At 35.8% G+C, this 12674-nt stretch overlaps 1 protein-coding gene across 1 annotated transcript in view; it reads left to right on the top strand.

Moving 5' to 3' along the window:
• Positions 1–5318: 5318 nt before the first annotated feature.
• LOC120635952 (gamma-aminobutyric acid receptor subunit beta-like) overlaps positions 5319–12674 on the top strand; it is an 89382-nt gene continuing 82026 nt past the window's right edge. The window contains exon 1 of the mRNA XM_039907158.1: positions 5319–5407. Coding sequence (XP_039763092.1) covers positions 5319–5407 — 89 coding nt within the window. The remainder of the gene's footprint in view (positions 5408–12674) is intronic.

Below are 12674 nucleotides of genomic sequence, written 5' to 3'. Positions count from 1 at the left end.
AAAGAGTTCTAGGCTGTGGGGAATATAGGGTTGCCAAAAATAATTAAACTTTCTGTTATGTAATTTTTTCGATATTAAAATATTGACGTGTGATATGCAGTCTAAAGTACGTATGTTCTAGGCTTGAATTTTAATTGTGTTATAGTGTAAGAAATATTCTATCAGTAATTAAAGAGTTCTAGGCTGTGTGGTCTATAGGGTTGCCAAAAATAATTAAACTTTCTGTTATGTAATTTTTTCGGTATTAAAATATTGACGTGTGATATGCAGTCTAAAGTACGTGTGTTCTAGGCTTGAATTTTAATAATGTTTTAGTGTTAGTAGTGATCTATCGGAATTTAAAGAGTTCTAGGCTGTAGGATGGGTTTCTTAAAAAAAAATACAAACCAAGTAATCTAATTTTTCGATAATAAAATATTGACGTGTGATATGCAGTCTAAAGTACGTGTGTTCTAGGCTTGAATTTTAATTGTGTTATAGTCTAAGAAGTGTTCTATCAGTAATTAAAGAGTTCTAGGCTGTGTGGTCTATAGGGTTGCCAAAAAAAATTATACTTTCTGTTATTTAATTTTTTAGACATTAAAATATTGACGTGTGATATGCAGTCTAAAATTCGAGTGTTCTAGGCTTGAATTTTAATTATGTTATAGTGTTAGTAGTGTTCTATCGGAAACAAAAGAGTTCTAGGCTGTGTGGTCTATAGGGTTGCCAAAAAAAATTATACTTTTTGTTATTTAATTTTTTAGACATTAAAATATTGACGTGTGATATGCAGTCTAAAGTACGAGTGTTCTAGGCTTGAATTTTAATTATGTTTTAGTGTTAGTAGTTATCTATCGGAATTTGAAGAGTTCTAGGCTGTAGGATGAATATCTAAAAAAAAAACAAACCAAGTAATCTAATTTTTCGATATTAAAATATTGACGTGTGATATGCAGTCTAAAGTACGAGTGTTCTAGGCTTGAATTTTAATTATGTTATAGTGTTAGTAGTGTTCTATCGGAAACAAAAGAGTTCTAGGCTGTGGGGAATATAGGGTTGCCAAAAATAATTAAACTTTCTGTTACGTAATTTTTTCGATATTAAAATATTGACGTGTGATATGCAGTCTAAAGTACGTGTGTTCTAGGCTTGAATTTATGTTATGTTTCAGGCGTTATGATGCTTCAACAGAAACAAAAGAGTTCTTACCCCTTTAATAGGTAGGGTTTTCAAAAACAAATGTTTTGTATTATTTTATGTAATTATTTAAGAAAATAAATTTTCATGTTTGTTGTGGTGACTCTGAAACTTGATTTATAAGAACTTTAATTTTTTTTTTATTATAGTTTATATACTGATGTGTGAGAAAGAAAAGAGTTTCCTCTACCCTCCATAATTTTTCAGTGGTATAAAACTATGGAGGGTAGAGGTAAGGAGAGTCATCTTATATGGGAGAAAAGTTGAAAAAGTGTCCAGTTGTATGCGCTAAATAACAGTTCAAAAATCCTCCACAATGGCGCTGGTGGATGCACAGGGTATGGTATGAATGTAGCAATCGTAGATGAATTGAAGTATGCCGAGTTAAAAAATTTAATGTCATTATCGACTAAAGTAGTTAATTATTGAGAATTTCAACAACTTACGTTGTACAAAATATCGTGGTAATTATAACCTTACTTCCTTGTTTATTTTTCAAGCCTACTCTTACAATATTTATATTTGGCGCTTCTTTTAAGAGTTACCCTGATGCAAATGTGGCGCCATCCTAATTTAATACATTTTGACGACACTTTTTCATATACACAGATGATCCTCCTTACCTCTACCCTCCATATATAAAACGTAGGTACCTTACACAACCACCACAACCACCTTGCCAATGGGGTATTCACAGGACTCTTAGGAGCCAAAAGAGCAGACTCCCAGTGGCAAATCTTAGTCCTTACTGAAGGAGCAGTAGCAGGGACGCAGCACCACGGGCAACATATACGTAGTATACATGTTGCTGTAAAGTCAACCAAGTGAAGAATTTATTTATTTTCCAGAGTATAGATGGAAGGCTTAAGAAAAGAAAAGATCTTCTCCGTGATACCAGTTGCTCCGTGTGCAGAATACTCATTTATCACACAAAAATAAATTAAAAAGGATGAAAAGGTTAATTTAGAAATTTTATTAATTAAAATATGTATTTATTAATCTTTTCTTTTTTGTCGACCAACTTAACAATCTTGTTTGATCTATATTTGATGTCTGATGTCGTTCTTCGCTTCGTATTTACAATATTTATTGTCATTTGCTCCATTAGAGTTCTGAAATATACAAATTATATTATTCTCTTAAATACTGTTGACCCAAATTGGTAGGGCAAATTGCCTCGCCCCATCCTTGAATCTCCCTCACCCTAAATAGCTTCAAATATCCACTCGTAAGAGTTTGATTGAAGCTTTTAGGTTGGAGGCACAGTAATCCTCTGGTTGTGGATAGGATCAATGATTAATAAGGAACCATTATTATAAGATATAGTTTTATAATATTACCAAACATTAATGTGCCCAATAATAATAATTTATGGGAACTTAAATATTATTTAAAGTATATATTTACAATACACACCTATAGTGATGCATAATATTATAAAGTGTTGTGCAGGCATATATAAGTTGAGATTTTTTTTCGGGACTGTAATGAAGCATCCGGTCAATCCCCAAGCTGAGAAAATGTGCCTTTGAGGTACCCATTGGTCCTTTCCACACAGTTTCTTACTTGGCAGTGCCAGTTTGTGTACTTCTCTGCAGAACTATTTGGTGCAGCTTCCAAATCCGGAGTCATCATCCAAGGCTCTAGTGCATAGCCTGAGTCCCCTATAAAATATTCACTTTGTTATTTAAACATGTTAATTAATTCCTACTTATTTTGCTTTTTCAGATTTTCTCCAAGATTTTGTAATCTGGACGTGATGATTAACGCATGCCCATGTTAAATAATTTATCAGACATTGTTTTTTGTATTTTCTTATATTTCATTACTAAATACAATTTTTATGTATATCTACTGCCAAGTTTCTGTACTAATTCCTCAAATAAACAATTTTATTATAATGAGACATAGTTTTTTGTATATTCATATAACACAACAAATATTGTAGGCATATAATTTCTAGTCAATTATGAGAAGTATAATATTATGATATAGGGGGTAACTTTTTTTGATTTGCCTTGTTTCTCTTTTATACTAATAAATGTTTTTCACAATAAGTAAAGTTTTGAAAGTTTGCACATTTTATTTTAAACATACCTAAGATGTAGTACTGTCCGATTCTACTTTTCATACAGCTGTTTCATTTCATATTTTACTTTAAGAGTTATTAAATATGAATTGGTCACGGCCACTTCCTGGGTACCTCGCATTGATATTAATGATGCGGCACTCAACATCCACAATCTGTAAAACATATTTTAAAATGATTAACTTACTTGATTGTTTTAGTTTTTGATAAACTTTAGATCTAATTTATATCTCCGGAGCAAACATAGAACGTAGCTTGTAAACTTTTAAAAGTTATTTAGAGACATTGTAGTTCATTAGTTTGAAATACATTATTTATGTATAAGGAACCTTACAGCAATATTTTGAATTTGCCCAAGTTTCTTTAAATTGCCCTCATTTGATTCAGACCGCATATGTCCGCCTAATCGAGAATGGGAGGGCGATAATCTTGAATGAATTGAATGAATTTTGATTATTTTTTTGTAGTTTTACATGGTTTAATTGTCTTTTAATTTTAAGATAGATGTAAATAGTTATGATAAAAAAAATTAGCTTTGGCAACTCTACTGACTTGAATCGTTTAACAATGAGCCTTTCACTTGTCCCAAGAAAGTGACATGTCTCAAGTAAAAAGTTTTTCAATGATTATACTTATGTTTAATTTAGTTTGTTTCAAGTAATAAAACGAATTACTTCCTTCATACATAAAAACAACCTAAAAATTAATGTTGATAAACATATTTGACGCATGCTAATCGAGATTTCAAGCGAAGTCCTAAATATACAAAATAAATATGAGTTCAAACAAATACCAGTGGTATTGTTGTAGTACCGGTGTCACGTGCGTTGAATGACATAAGAGTGCGCGATCGATAGCTATCGTTGTCAATAAAACATGAGCGTTGGCGAAAAGTTTCTTGTCCAGCCCTAGGGCCAGTGCTAATGATATCCTTGAGCATAGAGAGTCCTTGGTGGAGCGTATTAACTTGACTCTAAAAGAGGTGTCTGATTGGGGTGACGCCAATTTGGTTAAGTTCAATGCTGCCAAGACGCAGTCGTGTTTATTTTCCGCAAAAAAGAGCCCTTTCACCTTGGCTCCCACTTTCCGGGGTGTATCCGTACCAATTAGCGACCATATTGAGCTCTTGGGTGTCAACATCTCATCCAATCTCAATTTTGGCAATTGCATCGAGTCCAAAGCCAAAGTGGCAGCTAAAAACTTGGTATCCTCAATAAGGTTAGGCGGTACTTCACGCCAGGTCAACGCCTCGCACTGTACCAGGCTCAAGTGCGAACCTGCATGGAGTACTGTAGTCACCTGTGGGGTGGCTCTGCCAAGTACCAACTTGAAGCTTTGGATTCGGTGGATCGTCGCGCCAGGAGAATTATAGGCGACAATTCGTTAACGCAGGCGAAACTACATAGTCTCCAGCACCGACGCAATGTTGCCTGTTTATCGGTTTTTTACCGGATATACTTCGGTGAGTGTGCTCAGGAACTTCACAATCTTGTTCCCCCTTCCCCGTTTTACCACAGAACAGCGAGACACCGAGAGCGGTGGCATCCTTATGCGGTTGATATCCCATCAACACGCACGAAACGTTTTTTATCCACGTTTCTGATACGTGCCGCTAAGATGTGGAACGCCCTCCCGGTAACTGTGTTTCCTGCCACGTATAATTTTAGTACCTTCAAGGCTAGAGTGAATAGGCTTTTTCTAGGCAAGCGTGCTCCAACCTAGACCTCATCATTGCTTTCTAACGGGCATGATTGTCGTCAAACGCTGGCCTATCGTTAATAAAAAAAAAAAAAAAAAAAGTCGCAGTCCAGACAGAGAGTTTAGTATCTGTCGCTCAATAAGCGGAGCGAGCATCTGAGCGTCATCGAGACAAGAACTGGCTAGACTGCGGTAGATGGGTAGATGAGCGCAGGCGTGAGCTTCATGCTGATATCCACGAGTTATCTCACTCGTGGATATCAGCATGAAGCTCACGCCTGCGCACGCATACGTTAGTAAACCGACAGGCAGAAACCGGGTTGCCGGCACCTGAACGAGTGGTGCTTGCAAAATGAAAGGCGACCAGTCGCGCGCGTTTACGAGCGTAGGAGTTATAATTGCCGTTGCACTAGCCTGGTTTCCACACGCCGACTACGCTGCGTGAGTACAGAATTTTTTTCTTCATTAAATAAGCCGTGTTTCAGTCATAAAATAATTTTTGTGACTCGTTTACATGTTTTCGCGCGCTTTTGTACGAAGTTTGAAACTGCAAACTTCGGCACATGTTCGACCGCGTGGCGGTGCCACGAGCGCTTCTGCGTTGGCGGGAATTCCACTCGCGCATGGCTATATTTACCCGTTCAGAGTGTTGATGTTTATTTTTTAGGAAATGTGTTAAAATAATTACTTTTGCAGTGACGTGGATTATAATTACTGTTGCAACTTAAAATACAATTTATTGGTGAAATTTAAAAGAGAACTTTATTTTTAAACAGTTTTCATTTATTATAAAGTTTTAAATTCTAAATAAATCTTTATTTTTAAAAAGTTTTCTTTTATTTTAAAATTTAAACTTTAAAGGATTTCTATAAAATTAAATGAAGTGTCTAATAATGGTGAACTAGTGTTTTATTGAAGTGTTAAATTAAATATATGTTATTATCTTTAAAAAAATACGTAGCCAAAGGATTTTAAAGTTTATATTCACGTTTATCCTTTGCTGTGAAAATATGTTTGTTTATAGATAAGTATTAAATTCACAGCCATTTGTGATAGTTTAGGAGGAGGAAGCTGTGTTGAATATACTTAATGTTTACGACATTTAAGAGTGCGTTATAGAATATTGAAATAATTACAGAAGCGAATGAACAATTTTTTTTGCGGTGTATATTTTTGTTGATGTACAAGGTGACGCAGTATTAGGGTCATTTCGCCTGTTTGCGTCCACTTAGTGGAGTTGTTAGGTTTGAACGTGAAAAAAAAATTGTCCGTGCGGTAGTTTTTAATCAAATATGGTTGTAATGTAGTCCCTATATAGTCTTGTCAAGTTTAATGCACAGTTTTGGACAACGCATCTGATGTTTTATTCTACACAGGTACAAATAGCTGAAACAGGCGATTTTCCCATTTTGCGTCCACAAAATCCAGATTGCGTCCGCCTGTGGACCAATTGGCGTCCACCTGTTTAGAAATAATTAGGAAGGGAAATAGGAAATAAAAAGGGAAGCTTGTGATTTTAATCAAAACATTTATTTAATAATTGCTGATATCATAAAAGTAAACATAAATTGCACTTCAGGATATTTTTTTGCTCCTCCAACTAACTCCATTAATAGATTCACTATTATTTCGAATATCATGTCGATGGCTTTATAGGATTCTATTTTACCATTTCGGTACAAAGCCTTTAAAATTGGCCAAGTGCGAATCGGACTCGCGCGTTCCGTGTTTTATTCTATTTTTTTATATTTATTGTTATAGCGGCAATAGAAATACATCATCCATGAAAATTTCAACTGTCTTACTATCACGATTAATGAGCTACAGCCTGGTGACAGACGAACAGCGAAGTCTTAGTACTAGGTTCCTGTTTTTACCCTTTGGGTAAGGAACCCTAAAAATGGAACAAAATTCAAATATTGGCAAATACATAAAATAATTTTCGTATAATAATTGTATATTTTTAGGTTAGGTAGGTTAAAAAGAGTATATTTAAATAAAATTATATAAATTTTACTCTATTATTTTCGTGTGATAAAAAGATGGACGCAAAATTTAATAGGGTTTCTAATGTAGGAAAACTGTGCGTCCAATTCTGATTTTTGACATTCATTACCTTTTTTTATATTTCTAATAATATGGACGCAAATCGGCCATCATATTATGCATGTTAATGTTGTTAAAATTGATAGGAAGTTTATATTGTTTTTCCCATGTTATCGTATTTAATTAAACATCTGACTGAGAAATAGTAACATAAACACCTTAAATACTTACCGTGAAAAGTACAGCTGCTCACTATTTTTTTTACAACACATTCGCGCGTCAGCACTTGTTGAGTTTATTTTTCATTAAATTTGGGTTGCACGCACAGATCTTTTGTTTGTGTGTGAGTACCTGTCATACGTCCGAACATCAATAGAAGCGCTCTTGTTTAGATTGGTGTGTCGGTATTGTTATTTTTCACTGTTGTAAAACAGTGTACCGTCGTTTGGACGCGAATTGGGCGTCGGACGCAAAAAGGCGAAAATACCCTACCTAACTAACGGAAAAAAGTAAGAGTACTAACGACATTGGTTTTTCGGACTGGGAATTATAGCATGGTTGTATTCTTTTTATGTTTTTAAGAACTACTACGTGTAACATGGGTACATGTAGGTACATTGTGCAATTTAAACGAAATCTACAACATCCTCCAAATTCGTACAGTGGCCTATTATTATTATTATTATTTATAGAGGGGACGCCTGCCATTGCCAGACGGGTGATCAGTCCTCTGTAAGGACTATTCCACCCTATTCCCCATGTTGGGACACAGGTTTACTGGTGTCCCGGCAGCATCCCTCCCTGCAACCTACCAGTCTCTTTTGTGAACCTCAGGATATCCCCTATAGAGAGGTTTGCTAGGTCTTCTACACTAAAACTGTCCTTACCTTGTAGTTCCCATCTTACCATCGCGTACATGGGGCACTCAGCTATGAAATGAAAACTGGTTTCCATCTCGCCACACTCTGGGCAGGATGGATCTTCTGCAATTCTCATTACCGTTAGGTGTCTATTTAACAGGCAATGTCCTGTGGTTATGCCTGCTACCAGTGCTATATTGGTTCTGCTCCGTGACATTAGTTGTTTTGTCTTCTTCTTGTCGAATGACTTCAGAAACAATGCCCCTGTCTCTCCTTAGTAGCCTTATCGGAACTCCGTTATAGAGACCCAAGTCGCACGACAATAGCCAATCCTCGCGAAAGGTTAACGGGGACAACGAGATGTTTTACTGATTTCACAAACTTAGAAGATACATTATCCCATCCAGACGCGCTACTACTCTTAAGGTTTGATATTATAGAATTAACTTCAGTTTCATCGGTACGAATAAGGCCAAAGGACTTAAGTGGAGCACCAAACGGAGTGTTCATAGATGTGGTTTTGTACTTTGATTGCTCATTTATTTTATTTTCTGGCAGTTTTTTACCCACGGTAGAAAAATATTCATTTATAAAGTTCAACGATTCATATTCTGAAGATTTTATATTTAATAGTTCAGCACTATGCTTTTTGTTTTTAGATATATTGGCAACAGATTTGATATTTTTCCATAGTTCCGCAGGATGTTTGATAGATTTCTTAATTTCGTTGCGTTCGTAGTGTCTTTTGATTTTTTTTAAAAGCTTGTTACAAAAGTTTCTATAACGTGTAAATGTAGTTTTCAGAATCATATCATCAGGATTTTTCTTTAGCTTATACTACATATTCATTCTGTTCCGAATGCATTTCATTAACCCAGGTGTAATCCAGGGCTTTATATTCCGTTTGTTTTTAGGTATTTTTACTATGATAGTGTTATCTTGGGTAACTCGGTTAAGTTGATGTATTAAATTATGTGCAATATCGTTAGGGTTGTCTAATAAAAGAAGATTATGAAGGTTTGAGTTTTGAAGTTGCTCTACAGCTGAAAGTAGATTTAATTTAGGTATAGTTTTACTACTTTTTCTATATATTGATTCAATATATAGAAAGTGCAATTTAAACGAAATCTACAACATCCTCCAAATTCGTACAGTGGCCTATTATTATTATTATTATTTATAGAGGGGACGCCTGCCATTGCCAGACGGGTGATCAGTCCTCTGTAAGGACTATTCCACCCTATTCCCCATGTTGGGACACAGGTTTACTGGTGTCCCGGCAGCATCCCTCCCTGCAACCTACCAGTCTCTTTTGTGAACCTCAGGATATCCCCTATAGAGAGGTTTGCTAGGTCTTCTACACTAAAACTGTCCTTACCTTGTAGTTCCCATCTTACCATCGCGTACATGGGGCACTCAGCTATGAAATGAAAACTGGTTTCCATCTCGCCACACTCTGGGCAGGATGGATCTTCTGCAATTCTCATTACCGTTAGGTGTCTATTTAACAGGCAATGTCCTGTGGTTATGCCTGCTACCAGTGCTATATTGGTTCTGCTCCGTGACATTAGTTGTTTTGTCTTCTTCTTGTCGAATGACTTCAGAAACAATGCCCCTGTCTCTCCTTAGTAGCCTTATCGGAACTCCGTTATAGAGACCCAAGTCGCACGACAATAGCCAATCCTCGCGAAAGGTTAACGGGGACAACGAGATGTTTTACTGATTTCACAAACTTAGAAGATACATTATCCCATCCAGACGCGCTACTACTCTTAAGGTTTGATATTATAGAATTAACTTCAGTTTCATCGGTACGAATAAGGCCAAAGGACTTAAGTGGAGCACCAAACGGAGTGTTCATAGATGTGGTTTTGTACTTTGATTGCTCATTTATTTTATTTTCTGGCAGTTTTTTACCCACGGTAGAAAAATATTCATTTATAAAGTTCAACGATTCATATTCTGAAAATTTTATATTTTTTTTTTTTTTTTTTTTTTTTAAAGTATATAGACAAGTGCTTGACTGCAATCACACCTGATGGTAAATGATGATGCAGCCTAAGATGAAGCGCGCTTGCCTAGAAGATGCCTATTCACTCTTGATTTGAAGGTACCCAGATTATAGGTATCAGGGAAGACGGAAGATGGGAGGGCATTCCAGGCCTTTGCGGTGCGGATCAGAAAGGAAGAAGCAAAACGCTTCGTACGTGTTGATGGTATTTCAACCACGTAACGGTGCAGATTCTTTCGGTGCCTCGCAGTTCGATGGTAGAAAGGAGATGGTTTGACCAAATCGAATAGCTCCTGAGCACACTCTCCGAAATGTATCTTGTAGAAAACAGCCAGACAAGCAACCTTGCGCCGGTGTTCAAGGCTTTGAAGTCTACTGACTACAAGGTCGTTGCCAATGAGTCTCCTAGCACGACGATCCACCGAATCCAAAGCATCGAGCTGGTACTTGGCAGAGCCATCCCATAAATGGCTGCAGTACTCCATGCACGACCGAACCTGAGCTTGGTACAGGGTTAGAAGCTGTTCTGGCGTGAAGTAGCGCTTAACTTTGTTGAGGATGCCAAGTTTTTTGCCAGCAGTTTTAGCTTTGGACTCGATGCATTGTCCAAAGTTTAGATTGGACGAAATGCTGATACCTAGGAGCTCAATACTATTCGTGATTGGCACAGATACATTTCGGAAAGTCGGAGTTAGGGGGAACGGACTCCGTTTGGCGGAAAACAAACACGCGTGGGTTATATTTAATAGTTCAGCACTATGCTTTCCGCAGGATGTTTGATAGATTTCTTAATTTCGTTGCGTTCGTAGTGTCTTTTGATTTTTTTTAAAAGCTTGTTACAAAAGTTTCTATAACGTGTAAATGTAGTTTTCAGAATCATATCATCAGGATTTTTCTTTAGCTTATACTACATATTCATTCTGTTCCGAATGCATTTCATTAACCCAGGTGTAATCCAGGGCTTTATATTCCGTTTGTTTTTAGGTATTTTTACTATGATAGTGTTATCTTGGGTAACTCGGTTAAGTTGATGTATTAAATTATGTGCAATATCGTTAGGGTTGTCTAATAAAAGAAGATTATGAAGGTTTGAGTTTTGAAGTTGCTCTACAGCTGAAAGTAGATTTAATTTAGGTATAGTTTTACTACTTTTTCTATATATTGATTCCGATTGCAGTGAAATGGTAACCGTTTGGTAATCAGTTACGGATGAATTTAGGACAAAAATGTTTACTCTATTTTGGGTACGAATCATAGCGTGATCGAGACAGCTAGTTTCTCTGGTGGGATTTGTATGGCCTGGGAGAATGCCATGTTCAGCAAGTGCGTTAAGGTAAACATGCCTATTTCTACCCGTACTGTCCGTTGATATATTTATGTTCATATCTCCTGTTACAATTAGATTTTTATAGTACAGTATCCTAAACCCATTAATATACTGAACACATTACGTGTACAGTATAATAATGGGTTTAGGATAGCGTCGGGGATGTTCGCTCAGGAGCGAATCGATGATTTTTACTCCATTATAAGGAAAAAGACGGCATCCCTCCTGACAAGGTTGCGGTCGAGCTCAAACAGCATCCTGAATATGTTAGCGGGAAAGTTTGATTCACCTATCTTGCAACACTTCATGTCGGTGCTTGTACGGTGAAGCAAATTGTATTGAATTTATCCTATAATATAATATAATTCTATAATATAATATAATTAATTAATACTAACATAGTCGTTTAAGTTGTATTACTAACAAAGGTGGACCTTAGTTGTCTTAATAAAGAGATTATTATTATTATTATTATTATAGCTTCTAAATGACTCAAGTAAAATATTTAAGGAGTCGAAAAATTGATCGGCTATTTTAAATGAGGGTGATCGATATATGGCTATCACAATAGTATCATCACCAATGTCGGTTACCATGCAAGTAGCGTTTACTAAAAACTTTTGTTGAACTCTAATTTTCCTAAGAGTATTTTTGAAGTTATACTTCTTTAGGCGCGTTATGAAAAAATGACGAGAGTGAAATTTTAAGATGCGCGCGCATCTGTGACACAAAATTAACAGTATGAAGCTGTCTGCTTAACCGCTCATTAAGTCTCGAAAAAAAAGCTACCAACAAAATAGAAATTGAACCTCGATATTAGTCGCGCATGTTGGTACGCTCGTCACCTCTGATCACTGTTTTCATATTTATAATATTTATCAACATGTTTCTAGTTTATACATTTACAACACGTGTTTTAGTTTCATACAAGTGCGAATTATATATGTGCTAATAAATTATATTCAGTAGTGATTTAAATTGAATATTTTGATTGATATTACTTACTATTTGTGAATATGAGTGAAAAAAATTGTGCTTATATACTTTTTCAAGTGCTCCAATATTATTGAGGTTAACTATCCGTATGTATTATTTATTTATATTTATGTATAAATAAGATGAAATAAATAAATAATTTGTAAATTATATCAATAATTTAAACCGCTTTTTCTTAGAAAATGCCATACGACTAAATAAATAATGACTTAACAATTATACATTGTAAAGTCAACATCTCCTGAGGATGCTCCGGTGTCGGAACGAATGGGTCGCTATATTGTGGTGTTGCTAATCTTGCATTCGAAATTTGTCATAGCGGATAATGTTTGTCGTAGGTTGCGATAAAGCCGCCAAATTGTACCTTCTTACTATGTTATGTCTGTGACTACTTTTTTCTTGGTGTACAATAAAAGTGTACCTATACATTCTTACATTCAGTATAATATTCTCTTTGTCAAGTCCTTT

This window comes from Pararge aegeria, chromosome W (genome assembly GCF_905163445.1).
Source record: "Pararge aegeria chromosome W, ilParAegt1.1, whole genome shotgun sequence".
Classification (NCBI taxonomy): Eukaryota; Metazoa; Arthropoda; class Insecta; order Lepidoptera; family Nymphalidae; genus Pararge; species Pararge aegeria.
This window is presented reverse-complemented; position numbering and strand designations above follow the sequence as displayed.